Raw genomic sequence first — 18,813 nt, forward strand, 5'->3', positions numbered from 1 at the left:
ATGTCTAGCTTGGAGGTTGTGGATATGCATTCAAATGACAATAAGGTGAAAATGCTCACATGCTTAATAATTGTGCAGCGCTGTTGAGTGTAGAGCTGACCTGGCTCCCAACATAAGTATAAAAGGCTCATTCTGGGGGTAATGAAAAACAAAAGTCATACAATCAGGTGACGATACTTTTATAAAAATTAAGCATTACTATTTGATCTTCAGTTTCTGTCAAATGAAAATAATTCCATCAAAAATGTACACATTGGACCATTAAGTAACCTTCAAAGTGGATGTTTGGTATTACATTTTCTGTTACATCTAGTTTTTGAATTTAATTGGAAGAAAATGCCCCATTTATGAAACAGCAAAACATCAACAAGCAAGACATTTTTCTTTTAATAACATGAAAAAAAAAATCAGTATCAGCTGCTGCTTGTTTCAGGAAATCCACAAGTAAAATCAGACGCAGGCAAGATTCCATGTTCTTTATTTGCTAAGGGCGCAATGCTTTTTTTGTTATATTTCTGTGCACAAAAAACCTCACAAAGTGAAAGTCCACATCGCGACTGTAGCTCCAGAATTCAACGTCACACCATGGCCAAAACAAAAGTCGGCAAAAAACAGGGCGCAGAACTCTGTACAGTCAATATCTTCTTTAAAAATAACACAAGGACAAAAATGTTCCTCTTAAATCAAATTCTATTTTTAGTGAAATACAACAAAATAAATTCTATAAAATAAGAGCAAAATATTTAAATATAATACGGTGGGCAGAATATTTTCATTTGCAGGAGTATTTGGTATGTTTTAGACAAAAAAAAAAGAAAAGAAAAATTCAAAAAATACACGCATTCAAGTTACCAATTAAATACAGTATTTACTGATGTTTACCTTTTTACTCCTACAGAATTACAAGTTAGCTCGAGTTGCAACATGACTAACCAGCTGCTATTCTTACGGTGCAACCTGATGGGACCTGATCTCCATGGAGCGAGAGGACGAGGGTCTCACTGCCGCTCAGGATCAGACACTGCATCCCGAACCGCAGCCAGACGGCAAACCTAACCAGCTCCATGACAGAGAGGAAGCCGACGGGCAACAAATCTGTCTACAACTAGGCTCTATTGAAGAGACAGAAGCAAACCACACACAGTCTATTATACACCAGATAGCCCAGTGCAGCGATTCTGTTGCATAAGTGTTTCATTTCTCAGAATTCCTATAGATGAAAGCTAAGCTGTCTATCCCATCAGAACTGGTTGCCAAATGTTAAGTTGTAGGATTATGATGAGCAATTGAAAAGCCACTTATTCATACATTGATTCAAAATATTGCCCTCATTGTAGATAGGGTAGATGAGTAGAAAATAAAAACAAACAAAAAACCTGAGGGTAACAACACCCCTCCAGAGATGTGGATTAAGAACAGCTTCAGGTTGTTATGATCACAAGTCTTCCCTTCGGCTACACTATTCTGGTGAGAAGCCATGCTAAATGTTACAGCATATTAACTAGAGCTTCAGAAAGGATTGAATTAATTACCAGAACAAAAAAAAAAGAAAAGAAAAAGAAAGGCAATGAAGTTTCAGAACAATGTTGCATCACTGCTTTTTCACATCAACCAAACACCGTAGAAGTCCACCCAACCATTCCATATCTCACAATAAAACCAACCACAGCCTGTGAGTTGATTTGGCATGGGTCATTAAGTTGCCAAGGAGCTTAAGAATAATATTAATTATGATAATAACAATGCTGTCTTTCTACAGTTGAATGACCAGTAACCGTCCGATGGTAGAACAAACTTTACTGCCGAGCATGGGTGATAAAACAAAGAGGAGTTGTTGTCTTTTTACAGTTTTTTTGGGCTTTTTTCTTTTTTATAATATCCATTTTTCTTTTTCATAACATCTGCAACATCTCCCAACAGCAAACCACACAGAGTTATGCTACTGGGGGACCTGAACAGTCAAAAACATTAAGATACTATGTACACCTTTTCGTCGTGTAGACAAGCGCATCAGCATCGTCAGCTCTGACTAAATATGTTTTTCATTATTAGAACTCTTGTCCACTCCCTGGCCTCTGCAGCCACCAGCAGGCCGATGTCACACGCTCAGGCAGCCCCAGGCCAGGGAAGAGCACCTCCCTCATGCTGATAGGAGAGAGACGCGGCCTGGAGTGGGGGTGGGAGGCCTGGCTCTGCCCTGCCCTGGGGCCAGAGAGAGAGAGAGAAATAGATAGAGGCCGATGTGGAGCTCTGTTGACCAAAGGATGAGAGGAAGGAGAGCAGGACGATGGAGGCTCGAGGCACAGCAGAGGGGGAGGGCATGTTACTCCTTAGGTGGGGCAGGTGCTGGGGCGGTCGAGGTGGAGGTGGTGGCTGGGGCTGGGGTGACCTCCTCGGTGCTCTCCCAGTTCTCTTGTGCTCGCGGGCCTGGACCGGGAGTGGGACCAGGGCCTGGGGTTGGGGTCTGGGTTGGGCCAGGAGTCGGGGCAGAGGCAGGACCAGGACGCTGGGGGTTGTTCATGTGCTGAGCAGCAGGCCCGGTGTACGGCTGCCCATGGGGATGGTTGTTCTGTTTTGGCAGAGGGAAGCAGACAACAAAGAAAATAATAATGAGTGACTAAAAACAACTTCACAGCCACAAGTTGTGGGTATGTCTCAGTTTAGAGCCTCCTTTCAAAAGCAGTCTGCTCTCTAGTGATAAGTCTTTATTTTTATTCTTAGTGTAGATTACATTACCTGCATTGTAGATATGACATCAGTATCAATGATTTGGCTCATTTGTGTGGGAAGACAAATAAAATCACTTACAGGCTATGTGGTATGAAGTATCAGTTCATGCTCATCCAAAACAAAAATTAAATATTCAATCTTCTATTCATAAAAAAAACAAAACATTTCATAATATTGCACCTTCACTATCAAAGAGCTACACATGGATTTTGTGTGAGCACTTAGTGCTACATGAGGCCATTGGGGGAAAAAAATCGTTTCCATGGTTACTGGCACCATTCAAGGCCAATGTGAGACTACATCTCTTTTTCATATTCATACTCAGTTCTTCTTTTATGGGTCAGTAAAGAGTACATCACTGAGCACCTGCTGAAACTGGGTGGTTCCAGGAGAATGTGGGTACAGAGACGTGTCCTCGGGTGGAGAGGAGTCTTGATCATCAGGTGCTTCCTGTTCATCTGGCTCCTGCAGGATGTGAGAGAAATATCACCAATTCATTTCAACATTCACTGAGAGTAATTAAAAATAAAAAAAAACAATCACCAGTAAGTGTGTATAAAGTAGGACTTTCCTCAGTATTTGAACAAAGCAGTGCATGTGATTTTAAGCTTCATCATTTTAGTAAGAAATGGTTGCATGGGGAAAAAGTCAAATGTCCAACTGTGTTAATTATCTAGCAAACGAGGCTTAAATGAGATTTGATTGTGTGTGTGTGGATTCTACACCTGAGAGCTGCTAGTAATCTTTACCAAGAGATTGAATGCTCATGAATTATTTACTGCATTTTTTGTATTTGAATTCTGAGTCAAAATCTAATAAATTACTGAAGTAATATGCAGTATGACATTATTAAATAACATATAGTGCATAATAATCAGCCATTGCCACTCTGGTCAAAAACTGTAACCACTAATAAACACTTAAGTTAAGCTGAAGCTAGGATTTCTTTCAGATGCAGAGGGAACCACAGCATTAAACTGGGATGGAAGGCAAACCTAGTAAGTACTGTTGCTATTGCTTTGGCAAGTAAGTAGGACTGGGCAACAGAAGAACAAAGATCTGTGCAGCTGAATTACACGATTTCTTTTTTCTTAAGCCATTTGCAATATATAACATCTGCCTCCTGTCACCAGCAGCTATGGGCCCTTTGCACAGCAGCCATTTTCACATGTTTTAGCACCGATGTTATTGATCACATTAACAATGACTCAGCTCTGTTCAGCTCACGTGTGTCAGGACAGTGTGACAGTGAACCAGCATGCACTCTGAAACTGAGAAAGCTGAATGGAAGTCAGCCATCATTGTTTACTTTCACATGTGATTTTCGCACTGTGACCTGTCAAAATGGCTGTTGCGCAAAGGCCCCAACAGTGGGATATGCAAAAGGAAAAAGTAATGTAACAGTAACAGCTTTGCCACTGCTGATGATGTGTCTGTGCTAACCAAGTATAAAACACCTCTCTCTGTCCCCTTGAAATTCACAGGTTATTTATACTGAAGCTTTAGAGTCCCAAAATGGTAGCTGATTACCGCTACCATTCATCTTTCCAGCAGTTTGTAAAAACAAAGCCTTATTCTAACATCTTATATCATAATTGTATCCAAAACAAAAGGAATTAAACATAAAAATTGGGTAAAACTATTGACTCAACATGGCACATGTTCCTAGCCTCTGCCTTAACACTAATTGCCTCCGTGCTAGTTCTTTAAGTAAAAATTTGTATTTTTTCCTTCCTTAATGTCGTGGTGCCTGGAATACTGACCTTCCCTGGGCTTCCCTGAGTACACTTGAGCTGTGTATGGAATATTACAGGAGAAGTGTGTCATTTGACTGGATTTGTCAACATAAAAATACAAGTTACTTCTTTTAAGTTAAATAATACAAACAAAAAAATAAAAAATATTTGAATGCATTGTGAACTGCAGCTATTGATACAAAACATTTTCAGCATAGTAAACATGTCAGTAAACAAGGTTATAGCTCAGGCTGGATATGATTTACATTTATTGGTTTGTTGAAAACGTAAATTCATGTCCTGTCATGATGTGGTACACATCAGCTCCAGGTTGTTAAAGCTCCTCTGACTTTCTGTCATTCAGTATTGACAATGTGATTTTTCTGTTACTTTCATCACTTAACATCATTGTTTACATGTTCCCATTACGTGGGTCAGATACATACGCTTTTCTGCAATTTTGAATTCATTTATTTTCAAAATGAATGAAATCTTATTTGATTTAATTTGTATGTAACAGAAAGATCCAAACTCCATACTGATGTTAGACTTGATCCAATAAGTCTAATGCTTTTTACTGTACATCACTTAATTACATGTCTATTTACAGATTAGAAAAAGCTTTGGATAGTAGGCTTTTTTAAAGCACAATCCTTAACACTTAAAGACAATATAAATCTCAGACAGTGTGTGCATATGTGCAAAAGTTACAATGTCAATGCCATTACCTCCTCAGGACAGAGTTCACAGGCCTTTGCCAAAGTCATACGTGCACTGTGTGAGCGCTCCAGGAAATATCCGTTGGAGGTCTCATTGCTCTGAACTGGAGGAGACCAGTTGTTGTAGGTGTACTGAGGATTCCCTGTGTATGGCCTCCTCTCGAGCTCGTCCCCTAACCACTCTACTGCCCACGTCCACTTTCGTTTCAGGTCACCATTACTCTGTGAGCACAATGCAGGACATTCGATTAGTACACATGATGCAGTAGACATTGTATCTTTTCAGAATACTCTAATAACAGTAATAATAATAATCTACTAATAGTTTGTAGAGATGCACATACTCATATTGTGAGTATGGGGAAAAATAAATAAAAGATACCTACATCTAGAATAGTTGGTTCATACTTTTTCTGCAAGAATGGTCCCACATTATAAGTGTGTTTCAATCATGGTGCGGATCCGTTTGGAACGTTAAAGCCCTGGATCAAGTTTGCGTTTCGACTGAGAACAGTGTCTTTACTTGGTAGGCATGGTGTGGGCTGTGCCCGATGGCTGGGTCAGTGAGACACGTAGTGTGATGTCATATGTGTGTGGTGACAAAAAATGCGGCACAGCAGACAACTTAATGGATAACAATGGAGGACAAACCAAGCAGATTTTTGGTTTGTGGCCATTTGTTTCAATAAGTCGTCAAGCTTTGCATGAAAATAGACAGTGGGCGTTGAAGAAACACTGGGCGACAGAGAAACATCACACTCTTGCGATCAATCAGCCGACTGCCATGAGTGGGGCCAGTCTTGCTCCGTCTGGACTGCACCATATCATTTTACTTGGAGACCCCAAGGGGAAGGTACCAAAAAATATTGGGGGCGTTTATTTTGGTAATATTGCTAATGAAAAAGCAAAAAGATACGTATGGAACAAAACCAAACTATTCCACCTGGTAGAAAAATGGCTAAATTCATAAACCTGAGAACCTGATTTCATTCATGCATAAATATGTCCATGAGTGAGTACTGTACTTGAAGGATCTGATAAGCCACAGAGCAGTTGCTGAACAGAGCCACCATGCACTTGATGCACTGGTAGGCCCTTTTCTGGTAGTGGTTCTTAGAGCGCTGGATGGTGTCAAACAGCCCATCTCTATCATCTGGTATTCCCTTTAGCACATTGTGGATCCTGCACAAAACAAAGCGATAAAGGGGAAGTTTCAACTCAGATTGCATTCAAAACTACTCAACTATTTAATAGAAATTTGATCACAAAAAAATGTATTCTGCTGCAAGACTGAGGCTCATTAATCCTATTAGCTACCTCATGTCTTGTGCAGTATGCGACTTTGAACTTTGACAACCAAACTCAACACAATCACCTTTGCGAAATTTAAATGGACAGCTTATCAACTTGTCTGACCTGTGTGTCTGCCACGAGTCCTCGATGAGGAGGATCTGCAGCAGCAAGTCCAGGTAAGGCCTCAGCTCATAGGTATAAGAATACGCCACCTGCACACAACACATGTATAACTGATCTCTTCACACCAACAGAAATTTGAATGTCCCGTTTGTCAACAATATCAACTAGGTATTTACCTGCCAGAGCAGTTCACTGAGCACAGTGGAGGAGAACTGAGGGTTCTCCCAGCAGCTGAAGCGAAGCAGCTTCACCGTCTCCTCAGAGTTGCTGCAGTCTTCAATGATCTTCTTCACGTAGCTGGTCCTCACAAACAGGATCTCTGCCACCAGCTGCTGCACAGGCATCACTGGGGCTGTGAGGTTGGTGTCTCCATATGGGTTAGGAAGAGGAGGATTACCTGATAGGGTAGAAAAGACATTTAGAGAAACTCTTATCTGAAATGCATAATAAATCCATTTAGCCAATGTCTTCATTCTTAATCTCTGAAAGCCCTCAGCTCCAAGCTCTGGTTACACAACACAGAAACTCAGAGAAGCTAGTTTGTCAGTCACTACATCCTGAGCAAGGATGAAAATCTTCATTGGGCTCAAACTGTCAACACCACTACACCACACTCTTACACAAGTTATTACTGTTCGACATCAGCTGAGCTCAGATCACATTTTTTGTGGCTAAAGACTCAGACACACTCACCATTGATGGAGGACTGCATGCGTGAGGAAACATCACAGCAGCGGACCAGCTGGGAAACCACAGTGTAGAGCTTACCCAGCTCAGCATATTGGTATTTGATGGGAGGGCCAGGACCCTCGTCCAGAGCAACCAACATGAACGTTGCGGGGACATTCAGCTTTAGCAGCTGAGTCTTTTCTGCCAGACCTGTGGGGGAAGGAGTAGTGAGTAAAGAGAGTAGCATTTTAAGCCATAAAATACAAATCATACGACGTAAAAACCGGAAACGATTCACAGGAAACAGATGTACATGACAGGTGGGTAATGACGTTGTGCTCCTTACCCAGATTGGCGTACATGACAAAGAGGTTGAAGTACTGCTGCAGGTGACGGCCGTGTTCAGAAACCTCTCTTCTGAGCAGGTTGAGTACAGCTCTTAAAAGGTGGTCACTTAGACTAAGGTTATCACAGCCCTGATATACAAACATGGAAAACAACACAGCTGGGTTATATCATCCAAAATTAAATGGTGAGAAACTGCTGGGCAACTTTCTTTAACTTTTCAACCAGCCCTATTATATACAGACACCAACCTGAGTTGAGGGTCCAGGCGAGGCAGTGGGGGAGGGGCAGGGGCCATCTTGCAGAGAGAAGTGAGCGATGAAGACAATGAGCTTGGCAAATGCACCACGGACCTCAGCACTTGGGCACTCAAGCAGGTATTCAGAGAACCGGTTAGGGTAAGCAAACAGAACGTTGTGTGCAAACCAGTAGCGTACATTCTTGCTGTGTCTCAGCAGGATGCAGAGTGCGTCATACCTACAGGGGAATATGAGGAGAGTATTTTTAGAGACTGGCAAAATAAGGAAAGAATTCAAAAATCCAGAGGCAGACAGAGCTTACCAGTCACTGGCAGGACCCCGTACTACCTTCTTGGTGTGGAAACCTGTGCTGAAGAGGAATCTAGCAGCCAGCTGAGCACTTATCATAGCAGTCTCCTCTGCCTCTGGCAGAAGATGGTCTTGTCCTGATAAAAAAAAAAAAAGGAAACACAACATCAGCTGACAATCATTATCACAAATGCACGTTGCCACCTGCAACGGGCAGAACAGTGTTTTTTGGATGTGTAAAGTGCACACTGGTTTTGCAATAAAAATATCACTATGACATCATAGAGCAGACTTTGAGCTCCATGGCTATTTATTCTGAATTTATTTTCATTTGTCCTTTGCAACTGTGTCACCTAATTAGAGGATTATAAATAAACTCATTGTGGTAAAACTAGCTAGTTAGCTGAAACTAAAAATTGGAACTTAATATCATTGCCCTTGTTTAATTTTGACTCTAGTGAATCAGAGTGCAGAGTCACCACAATTACAAATGTGACAGTCATACTACATACCGACTACCTGCATACATCCTATTGTGTAATAAGAGATACTGGATTCCAGAAAAACACAGTGAAGCATTGACATTCTCATTTGATCCTTTTCTGTTTTTCTAAAAGCATAATCTGAGATGAAACTAAACACAAATGGCAGCACAGCTAGTGGTAACAATGAGCTAAGAATGACACAGCAGCTTTGGAGCTCAGAGAATGCAAGCTCCAAAACAATGTGTCAATTGTCTGAGTAAAGCCAATCAATAACATCATACTGGGTCATTATGTTAGGTCAGGAGTTGGGTCTTTTCAGATGGAAAATAAAAATGTCACTGCTACAGCAAGGGGAGAGCCTAAAAGTGAGCAATTGGTTGTGTACAAAGCAGTTAAACTTACACTGAGACATATTCATAATTATCTGAATCATTATATCCAAATAAAGCACTTTAGTGCTGGGTCTGCACTAAAACAGTAATTCCCCGTTATAGAACATAATAATATAACCTTATTGGTGCAAGCTGCATTAATAATTCATTGGTATTTAACATATTCCCAGCAGGCCATAATAAAAATTTGAGAAATGCATGTCTGAAACAGATGAAATTACAAAAGCAGCTACAATATTTGTGAGAATAGATAATAGATTTAGATTTAAGAGTCATAACTGGAAGAGGGACATCAGCTGGAATATATAAATATGTATTTTACTGTTATTTTGTTGGCTACATGACCTTGTGCATGTTAGACACAATTTACACACACATTTTGAACAACTATAGGAGTTTCAAGCACTATTTAACAAGTACATTGTTAAATACCATGATGTATTAACCCATGTTCAAAACAATTGATCGGATTCTTATTGACTGATTTGTCAGTTGCCTGTTAATAGTATAATTTAGGATAAATGCTACACATGAAAAAAAATGTTTGCATCACTTCAATACCCTTGACCCAGCATCTTAGTTTAGATTGATCAGTTAAACTACCTTATTTTAATAATTAAGGGCCATTGCATATGTTTTACATTTAAAAACCCACTTCACACAGAAATTATGCTTACCTGGAGGAGGGTTTAAATAGACACTGTTACAGGTCAGAAGTTTCTTAATGAACTGGAAATATTCCAGGCTGTATTGCATTCTGTTGTGCATGAACTGGACATTCTGCTTGCGGACACTGCACTCAATGACACCAGGCATCTTGACCTGATGTGGCTTGGTGGAAGAGATGGTCAGCTCTGAGATGTATTTCACAAGCTCACTGTCCTTGTCCAATGAGTCCATTCGCTCATAGAAAAGGATGTAGGCATTCCACCAGCGCTTCTGCCTCCGGTACGACATCCTTTTCATCATATGATCAAACACCTCCCCCATGTACTCTCCTCCAAAGCACTGGTTCTTCATCTCCTCTTCATCGTCCATTTTGCACTCAGTCACATCACCATCATCAAACTTATACCAGCGGTTCCTCTCACCATCACCCCCATTCCTCTGGATTATGTAGGAGTAGTAATGTCCGCCACTGGCCTGGCCTGAGTGGACCAGCACTCCCACCAGACGATATTTGGAGCTACCCGGAGGTGTGGGTTCAGAGGGCTCATTCTGCTGGATCACCTGGTTCTCCGGATTGACGTCATCACCCTCCAATTTAGCCACACCAGCTACCGTGTATGGCTCCATGTCCAATTCCCTGGGGAACTCAAAGTAGTCATTGAACTTGATGGCACACTCCCGTTCCCAGTCGTAGTCAAAGCGCTTCAGCTGGATGGCCAGGACTGGTGGCAGCTTCTTAATCAGCAGGCGCTTCACTGTGTCCACCTGACAAGAAAACCAAATATTATCATCTCTCTAGTCCGTTATAAAAATGACTGATATTTTATCATGGCAAATTGGCTAGCTACCAGGTTTCTCACCTTCTTATTACATTTCTCACAGTGGTAGGCGTTTGCTCCCTCCAGCAGATCTCCTTTAACATACTGCTCCATGGAGTCCAACAGATTCTGGTGATTTCTGATGTCTACATTGAGCGTTGTGAATGACTCCTCACACTCATACCTGACAACACAAACAATTACTAGGGAAAAAGAACTGCAGGATGCTTTACAATTTTTCCTTTCTGATAAAATCAATTATTTCCTCTGAGCAAAACCAGGGAAAAAAAGACAGCACTCACCTGTGGGGGCATCCCTGACAGATCTTCTGGTCAGCAAATGATCCTCCCAGCACTTTACTGAGCATTGCGGGGTGGCCCAAGGCTTTCAGAGCTTCATCCAGACTATCCACCAAAGAATTGAAAAACTCGAGAGCATCATGTTGCTCTCGCAAGTTCACTGGCTCACCCCATAACCTGATAACAATGCAACACTCAATTAGATATTTTTGAATAAAACCAGTGCCAATCTTCACAACAAGTGAAGCTTTGAAATACCTGAACTGCTTCCAGAATCCCCTAGGGACATAGTACTGCAGTCTGGATGCAGCTAAATGGCCAAAGATGACCTGTAGGTGGCGAAGGACCCCAATGTTGTACTCTTTCCTGTCCTCCGACTTACTGGAGGGCTTATCATCAAACTGATGGTGGTAGCTGAACACCTCATCCCGAGGATCCACATTACTCTGAAGACAAAATGAATGTGCAGATGAAACATAAAAACTTGTCTTACTGAGTCCACACTTGTCAATACATTTTCAGCTATCATGACATCATCTCGATAGGCGCCCACTTTTATTGATTTGCAGCAAGCTCTGCACCTGGCCAAGTAATTATCCTTGGAATCTTGGGCAAGCCAGTCTTTGTAATTTTCTTTGGCGAGCGAGAGATCTTGGAATTTGCATTTCCCAGGCATCACGTACAGTTAGGGCCATATGTATTTGGATAAAGACACATTTTGTCATTTTGCCTCTGTACACCACATCGACCACTTTGAAAGAAAACAATCAAGATCTGGTTGAATTTTGGACTCTCAGCTTTAATTTGAGAGACTGAACAACAAAAACTGCATTAACCTTTGAGAAATAAGCATTTTTATTCATTGTTGTCCATTTTCAGGGGCTCAAAATGGATAGGACAAACTCAAGATCATGATAAATAAAAGGCTTGTTTTAATATTGTAATCCTTTGCAGTCAATGACTGCCTGAACACATGGACATCACCAACTGCTGAGTTGCCTCCATTGATATGCTATGCCAGGACAGGCCTTTACTGCAGCCACCTTAATTTAATTTGAGATTTAATTTGAGAGATTGAACAAAAGGATTGCAATAACCGTTGAGGAATTATAAGGATTTTTATAAATTTTTATACATTTTTATAAATTGTCCATTATCAGGGGCTCTAAAATAATTGTTCAATTGACTAAAAAGCAGCTTCATGGCTTTCTTAGAAATCCACTGGTAAACTCCAAGACAAGTGGATGATTGCTGAATTCTTGAGAAAAGTGTGGAGAAGGAAAACCATTCCACACCTCAGATTCGGCCAATTTGCAAAATTGACAACACGGCATTTCACGTTACAGATAAATAATGAAAAAACATACTGCAAAACTGCAAATGCAAAACAAGAGCTTTTGAAGGTATTGAAATGGAACGTTCTTCGGTGGCCAAGTCAGTCACCTGACCTCAACCCAACAGAGCATGCTTTTCTGTTACTAGAGACTAAACTGGAGGCAGAAATACCTGCAAACAAGCAGCAACTGAAGGCGGCAGAGCATATCCTGGGAGGAAACTCGGCATTTGACGTCCATGTGTTTCAGACTTGGACATTCAACCAAGTATTAAAACAAGCCTTTAATTTATCACAATTTAAGTTTGTCCTATTACATTTGAGCCCCTGAAAATGGACAACAATGTATAAAAATGCTTATAATTTGGCAAAAAAATTAATTAAATTTTTTTATTCAATCCCTCAAATTAAAGCTGAGAGTCTGCACTTTCATCACATCATGATTGTTTCATTTCAAATTAATTGTGGTGGTCTACAGAGGTAAATGGCAAACTTTAACTTCTTTCTTGCACAAAATTCAAGCACTTTCAATAACACATGTCTATTGAGGGCAATTTTTTTAATATTTCAAGGGCCATGAATTCCAATTATTACAAACTTTCAAGGATTTCACGGACCCGTGGGAACCCCGAGTAATATATTGCAGCACAAACACAATCAATACCTCATTCTCCTGCTTCTCATCCCCTGACATGTCATCATCCACATCAGTGCCTGTGCCCTCGATGGCCAGGATGCCATTGCGAATAGGAGGGATCATGTACAGCTGCTGAATGACAGAGTTCATGTAACAGGTGGCTCCAGCATTCTTCAGACCTACAAAGCCTTTGTTGGGCCGTGGCCCCACAGGAGGCAAGTACTCCCACTCTGTCAATGTTTCACACCCTGGAAAGACAGGGAAGGAGAAAAGCACAGTCATACAAACCGTAAATTAGAAAATTCAGCTTTAAATTGCTACACTGGTATGTTCCTACCTAAATAGTACATGTCAGTCAGAGTGTCCACTATCTGTTTAAGATTGCGAACACAACCGACAGCCAGTGCTACCAGAAGCTCAAAGCCAGCGTTGATGGAAGCAGGGGTGCTGCATACTGGGATTGCCTGCTCTGTGGGGAACTCTCCACTCTTCATGTACTGCAGGTACACGTTTGATGCTGGGAAAATGAAGTCATCAATCAGCTCCTAAACAAGAGAAGGAGAAATTTAGTTAGTTATGTCAAAAAGACATTCTTTTCTCCGTATATTACCAACTTTTCATACAGTATGTTGATTGTACCTTAATGAGGTTTGCTCCTCCCTTCTCACAACCAATGTAATATTTCTTCTCTGGTGTCTGGAAGGCTAGAAGTTCTTTAGTGACTCCAAGGTGGCCTTCCAGGATGGTGTCCTCCACACCCGTCTCCCCTGTCCTCTTAACCTCATCCTTTGAAATATGAAATGTTTTTTTATTTGTACCATTAACACTCACTAAAAAGGAGGGGGGAAATTGTATAAAGATAGCAAATTGGTCTTTTTAATTGGCATACTACAGCGCACTGCTCAAAATATTTAGGCGTCAAAGACCTTTACCCTTATCCGTTTCAGCCAGTCAATCTCATTGTTGAGCAGCACCTCAGCATTTGGCAGGTTGATGTTGCTGTTGTAGGCATAGTTCAGCAGGTGTCTGAGCAAAATGAAGTAGTCCCCAGCATATTTGGCTCGCTCCTTGGCTGTACTCTGGACATAAACATTGAAAATGTGAAATAAGTTAAATGTGTCATGATATCATTGATATCATTATAATTCATATAATCATGAGTTCTAAAAGGACATGAAACATATAACCACTTACCCCTAGCACAGTGAAGAGGAGGGTGATAAAGAAGAGGAGGGGTCGATGGCCCATGCAGCATCGAGTTGCCATTAGGAAAAACTGCTCCTGGGCCATCTGACGAACAGATCTATCAAAGTAGGATATGAACATCATCATTTTCTTCAAACTACAAATAACTGTACATATTGATAACCCTCTCCATTTCTGTCATTTATTTATGGTCCAGCAGTTGGTTGGAAAGCAAAGCAATTTACGTACTTGCTATGGCAGTGTAGCAGCAAGTCGATGATGAAGGTCTGCCAGGCTTTCTCCTTACTGAGTGTGTCCAAAGCCGTGGGCATGAGGGCAAAACATAACGTCATGACTTCCAGGGCCTCGCAACACACCTGCTCATCCTCCCCATCTGGCTCCTTCGCAGCATTTGTCTAATAAGGAAAAAGAAAAATGGAAGACATGAAAAAATATAAACAGCTTTCAACAATGGGCATTTTTATATATTTTATATTGTCCAACTTTCACAGAGAATAGTCAAACAAAGTTTCATTGTACATCCTGTAAAATGACAATACAGATTAATTTGTTAATTGTGGCACCATTGTCAGTCACGCCTGCCTCTGAGGTTTTACAATAGGTTTATAACAACACCTATTATGAACTGCTGTGCAGCAGAGACTTAATGTCATTGTTAAAGACGTGTTACTCCCAATTTTCCCCTTCTTATTCAACTAATTATAACTGTGGTGGTTTCTGAAAAACGTAGACTTTTTGGCAGTCAACAAAGCTTTAGCAAAAAAACTCTTCAAATAGAAACCAATATTTACCTTCTCGTATATCTTGCTGATTTCTTCATTGGAACTGAAGACGAGCTGCACTGTACCACAGCCTGAAGCCCACACTATCTTCTGTACTGCTCGGATCACACATATGTCTGGGAGGTATTTTGATGTCTGAAAAAAATTCTGGACAAATAAAAATAACGTTACATATCAATTTTTAAGGACTGGCATATACTTTTATTACGGTTTATATTGTAATCATTACATCACAAAATGTCATACAGTGTCTAATTAAAATGATTTACTCTTACTAGTCAGGCTTATTTAAATCTCTGTTACCTCATCAGAAATCTGCTGGGCCAGGCGGATGGCTACGTTGCGCAGCATGCACTCTGAGGCAGGGTTAGGGATGTTCTGCAGGGCACTCTGGAGGACCAGGGCCTGGTCATGAGTGGCCTGGTTAATCTGAGGACAATACAAGGTAGATGATGAGAGTGTGGAGAAAGATGGACGACATGTCAACATCTGAACGGCAGTCAAAAATTTGAGAACTAGATATACAGGTATATCTCTGTGTGACTTTTGTGTGTGGCCTAACCGGAGAAACAGGAATGTTTCCTTCAGCATTGGGTTGGCAGGCCTCTGCCACAGCCTTCACATGTCCAAACCCCACTGAAGTCAGGAGGAGCTTGGCAATCTTAAGTGCATTGAGGTATGCTCCACGTCGTGTCTCCATATCTGCTGTTGGGAGGAAGTTGTTCCTGGTGAGCATGCTCAACACCAGGGGAAGCCCGCCACTCTTCAAGAAGTTATACTGGAAGTCACTTGCATCCTCACCCAGCGTGGCAATGGCTGGCATCAGCAATGCATATACAACCTGGGGCATAGCAAAAGATAATGTAAACCACCTTATAAATTAACTGATACAGAAGCAATGGACCTCACCGTATACAGCAGGAATACTGGGTTGTTTTGTGTTTGCTCTGGACTTTAAGTTTAAATTTATTGTGGAACGTGGATTTACTCGTTCTAGCCAACTTAAATATTTATGTGCTACGTTATGATTGCTACTGGGGTCATGAGATTGCCCACACCACAATAAAAAACAATGCAACACAATACTTTAGGCTAATTAGGATATGAATGCAAAAATAAGGTTTTCAGCACAGTATCAGAGCTTGTGAAACAAAGATACACCAAAACTCACCTCAATGAGGTAGAGCACTTGTGAGGGAGACGGGCCAAAAAAGCGCGAGTCCAGTGAAGGACTGAGGCTGTTCTCACCAAGTTTGGCGTGGTCTAGACAAACAGCTCTCAGATTCTCCACTGTAGTGTTATCTGTGGATACAAAAACATGGCACTGAGCTACCATTGTCAGGGTGTACTTGAATATTTTAAATCAATTGATTAAAAACACATTTAAGTACAGAAGCATGAATACCTGGGGGCATAAGTTTCATGAGAACACGAGCTCCATCTCTAAGCAGAGGCATGTTGAGGCTGCAGCCGAGGTCTGCCACTTGCCACAGGAAGGAGATGTAGCGCAGATGTAGCGACATTATCTGTAAAATATGGCATAGGGTGTTTTAAATACTGCTGCTCACACTGATCAACAAATGACTAAAGACAGTTTGTAATTCAGTTTCAACAAAACCCCTGAGGCTAAAATTGGGTTTGAAGTTTTGACTATGGAGATCACATGAAAATAGCTTTGGGCACAATTGATATCTGTGCCATAAACTCACCACACCAGGAAGAAAGCTCTCAACCTCAGGATTAGGCCCATCACTATAGTGGTTGCCGTGGTTACCAGGAGAGCCAGTAGATGAGTCGGAGGAGCTGTCTGGGCTTGAAGGCATGTTGGCACTCACCTGGGTCAGCTTGGCTGTGATCAGCTATCCAAAACAAGACAGTGACTGACAGTTTCAGTAAATGCTGATCTAATGGGTGGAAAACTAAGCACTGAGCACTTGACTTTAAAAATACACATTCACATCATTCTAGCTTAAAAATCTAAAATAACACAGTGGCTGGAATCATATCATTTGCATGCATTGCAAATAAGTATGAAAATACATGTACATAAAACACAGGCCTTTGATTAAAAATATTTCTTCTCAGAGTGCCAGAAAAGGGCAAGTTCTCTCACCGTTTTGTCTTTTAAATTTAGCTGTCCAATCAGCTTCCTGTCATCAGCTGGATCAACAACTTCTCCACCAATGAAGAGCTCTATCTTTGTATGAGCAGCATTAGCTTTGATCCTATTGAGGATGCCACGCCGAACAGAGCCAATTGTGTCATTAGTGTGTGACCAGATATCCAAGTCATCAACCTGGCGCCCCTGGTTGGGGAAGCGTACGATCAATGTGATATGTTTCCCACGGAAAGCTCTGAAAGAGAAATGGAATTAAGAGATATGAAACTGCTATGTTGTTCATCTCACTAGACATATTCACACTTTGTTACAAAAATAGTAGTGGCGATCCACCTCACAGTTCACTGCTTGTTTTTCTGTGACATAAAGGTCAACAGGAAACTGATTACATATGCACTAGCTTATAGGTTGATACAGCAGAGGCGGAGTAAGATAACAAGGCCAATAAATTTCCCCCTCCACGTGTATTCTCAAACTCTGCAAGTTGTCCGATTGCCTGTTTTAGTTGGACTACGGCCTTAGCTCAACTAAACTGTGCATATAAGCTAAGTGAAACTGATGATACTGTAGGATATCTTTGTTGTCTTTAGCCAGTTGAAGTACAGTGATGTGTTATTATGCGTTTTATTACACAGTTCACTGCTTGTTTTTCTGTGACGTAAAGGTCAACAGGAAACTGATTACATATGCACTAGCTTATAGGTTGATACAGCAGAGGCGGAGTCAGATAACAAGGCCAATAAATTTCCCCCTCCACATGTATTCTCAAACTCTGCAAGTTGTCCGATTGCCTGTTTTAGTTGGACTACGGCCTTAGCTCAACTAAACTGTGCATATAAGCTAAGTGAAACTGATGATACTGTAGGATATCTTTGTTGTCTTTCGCCAGTTGATGTACAGTGATGTGTTATTATGCGTTTTATTACCTGGACATTGGCAGTATAGTCCTCTCCTCATGGTAGTCACTGTCACACTCATTGATGTACTCTTTGAGCACAGTGAGAACTCGCACCATGCGGATGGCCTCCTGACGAGCGCAGTTGATGCTGTCTTTATCTCCATCCAACACACACAAGGTGTCATAGGATGCCTTCAGACGGTCAAAACATGACTGGATAAAATCCTCGTGAATTTCGACCTAACGGAAGGAAACATGTACATGTAATTATTTTTAACTGACCTCTATTCATTAGATTTGTCGGCCAACACACAAAAGAAAAATCACCTCCAATTTAGCTTTGAAACATGACAATTGCTGTACCTGATTGACTTGAAGTTTTGGTCCAAGGTTAGTATAGATCTCTTTCAGCAGGTCTATTGCTCGGCTGGCAATGTCATCACTTCCTTGAATTACCACCTGTTTAAGACGAGAATATAAATTTAGTGTTATATTTTATAGTCACGAACAGATCAAAACCCCTTTGTGTAAAATGACACTCGGCGTATGGGAAACTCGGACATCAACTTAAGCTTTAAAGTAACCCTCAAACTAACTAAATGAAGAACGTATTCACAGTCTTTGAGATTTGTGAAGGAAAAGAAAAAAAACTCTACATCTGCCTCTCTCTCCGCAAATGAACAAAAACATTCATTTCAAAGCGTCTCCTGAAACAAAACTCACCCTCCAGAGGTAGTCCAAGCCAATTAGTTCCAGGTCATCCATCATGTAGGCCCTGCGCTTTGCTACCAGCTTGCCCTCCCTGCAGTTGACAGCCTTGAAGAACCTCTCAAAGCACTTCATACCATTCTCTGTCAGCAAAGACGGGTCCAACTGCAGAACATTGTTCTCAAAGAAGTCCTTATTTATGTCTGGGTCCAGGTCAGGCTCATCCCCCATCAGTTTGGAGTACCTGTGGAAATGAATACAGTATTCAGAACATGACACGTCAGCTAATGAACAAAAGCAAGAG

The 18,813-nt window shown here is 41.1% G+C and overlaps 1 protein-coding gene across 5 annotated transcripts in view; it reads right to left on the bottom strand.

Moving 5' to 3' along the window:
* Positions 1-461: 461 nt before the first annotated feature.
* The window catches only part of usp9 (ubiquitin specific peptidase 9), a 33,499-nt gene continuing 15,147 nt past the window's right edge, over positions 462-18,813 (bottom strand). For 3 of the 5 annotated variants that reach the window (XM_044048010.1, XM_044047989.1, XM_044047997.1), the window contains 31 exons: positions 18,525-18,753; positions 18,165-18,260; positions 17,830-18,041; positions 16,898-17,138; positions 16,494-16,643; positions 16,190-16,310; positions 15,956-16,086; positions 15,347-15,625; positions 15,088-15,213; positions 14,794-14,931; positions 14,231-14,397; positions 13,991-14,099; positions 13,729-13,875; positions 13,436-13,582; positions 13,134-13,341; positions 12,824-13,044; positions 11,085-11,272; positions 10,830-11,003; positions 10,570-10,711; positions 9,718-10,474; positions 8,177-8,300; positions 7,867-8,092; positions 7,617-7,746; positions 7,295-7,480; positions 6,778-6,998; positions 6,602-6,690; positions 6,211-6,367; positions 5,195-5,407; positions 4,494-4,523; positions 3,097-3,195; positions 462-2,569 (listed from right to left, as the gene is read on the bottom strand). In XM_044048010.1, coding sequence (XP_043903945.1) covers positions 2,324-2,569; positions 3,097-3,195; positions 4,494-4,523; positions 5,195-5,407; positions 6,211-6,367; positions 6,602-6,690; positions 6,778-6,998; positions 7,295-7,480; positions 7,617-7,746; positions 7,867-8,092; positions 8,177-8,300; positions 9,718-10,474; positions 10,570-10,711; positions 10,830-11,003; positions 11,085-11,272; positions 12,824-13,044; positions 13,134-13,341; positions 13,436-13,582; positions 13,729-13,875; positions 13,991-14,099; positions 14,231-14,397; positions 14,794-14,931; positions 15,088-15,213; positions 15,347-15,625; positions 15,956-16,086; positions 16,190-16,310; positions 16,494-16,643; positions 16,898-17,138; positions 17,830-18,041; positions 18,165-18,260; positions 18,525-18,753 — 5,704 coding nt within the window. In that variant the 3' untranslated portion in view covers positions 462-2,323. The remainder of the gene's footprint in view (positions 2,570-3,096; positions 3,196-4,493; positions 4,524-5,194; positions 5,408-6,210; positions 6,368-6,601; positions 6,691-6,777; positions 6,999-7,294; positions 7,481-7,616; positions 7,747-7,866; positions 8,093-8,176; positions 8,301-9,717; positions 10,475-10,569; positions 10,712-10,829; positions 11,004-11,084; positions 11,273-12,823; positions 13,045-13,133; positions 13,342-13,435; positions 13,583-13,728; positions 13,876-13,990; positions 14,100-14,230; positions 14,398-14,793; positions 14,932-15,087; positions 15,214-15,346; positions 15,626-15,955; positions 16,087-16,189; positions 16,311-16,493; positions 16,644-16,897; positions 17,139-17,829; positions 18,042-18,164; positions 18,261-18,524; positions 18,754-18,813) is intronic. The other 2 variants (XM_044048004.1, XM_044048019.1) reach the window with 1 other exon arrangement.

Source organism: Solea senegalensis, linkage group LG2 (assembly GCF_019176455.1).
Source record: "Solea senegalensis isolate Sse05_10M linkage group LG2, IFAPA_SoseM_1, whole genome shotgun sequence".
Classification (NCBI taxonomy): domain Eukaryota; kingdom Metazoa; phylum Chordata; class Actinopteri; order Pleuronectiformes; family Soleidae; genus Solea; species Solea senegalensis.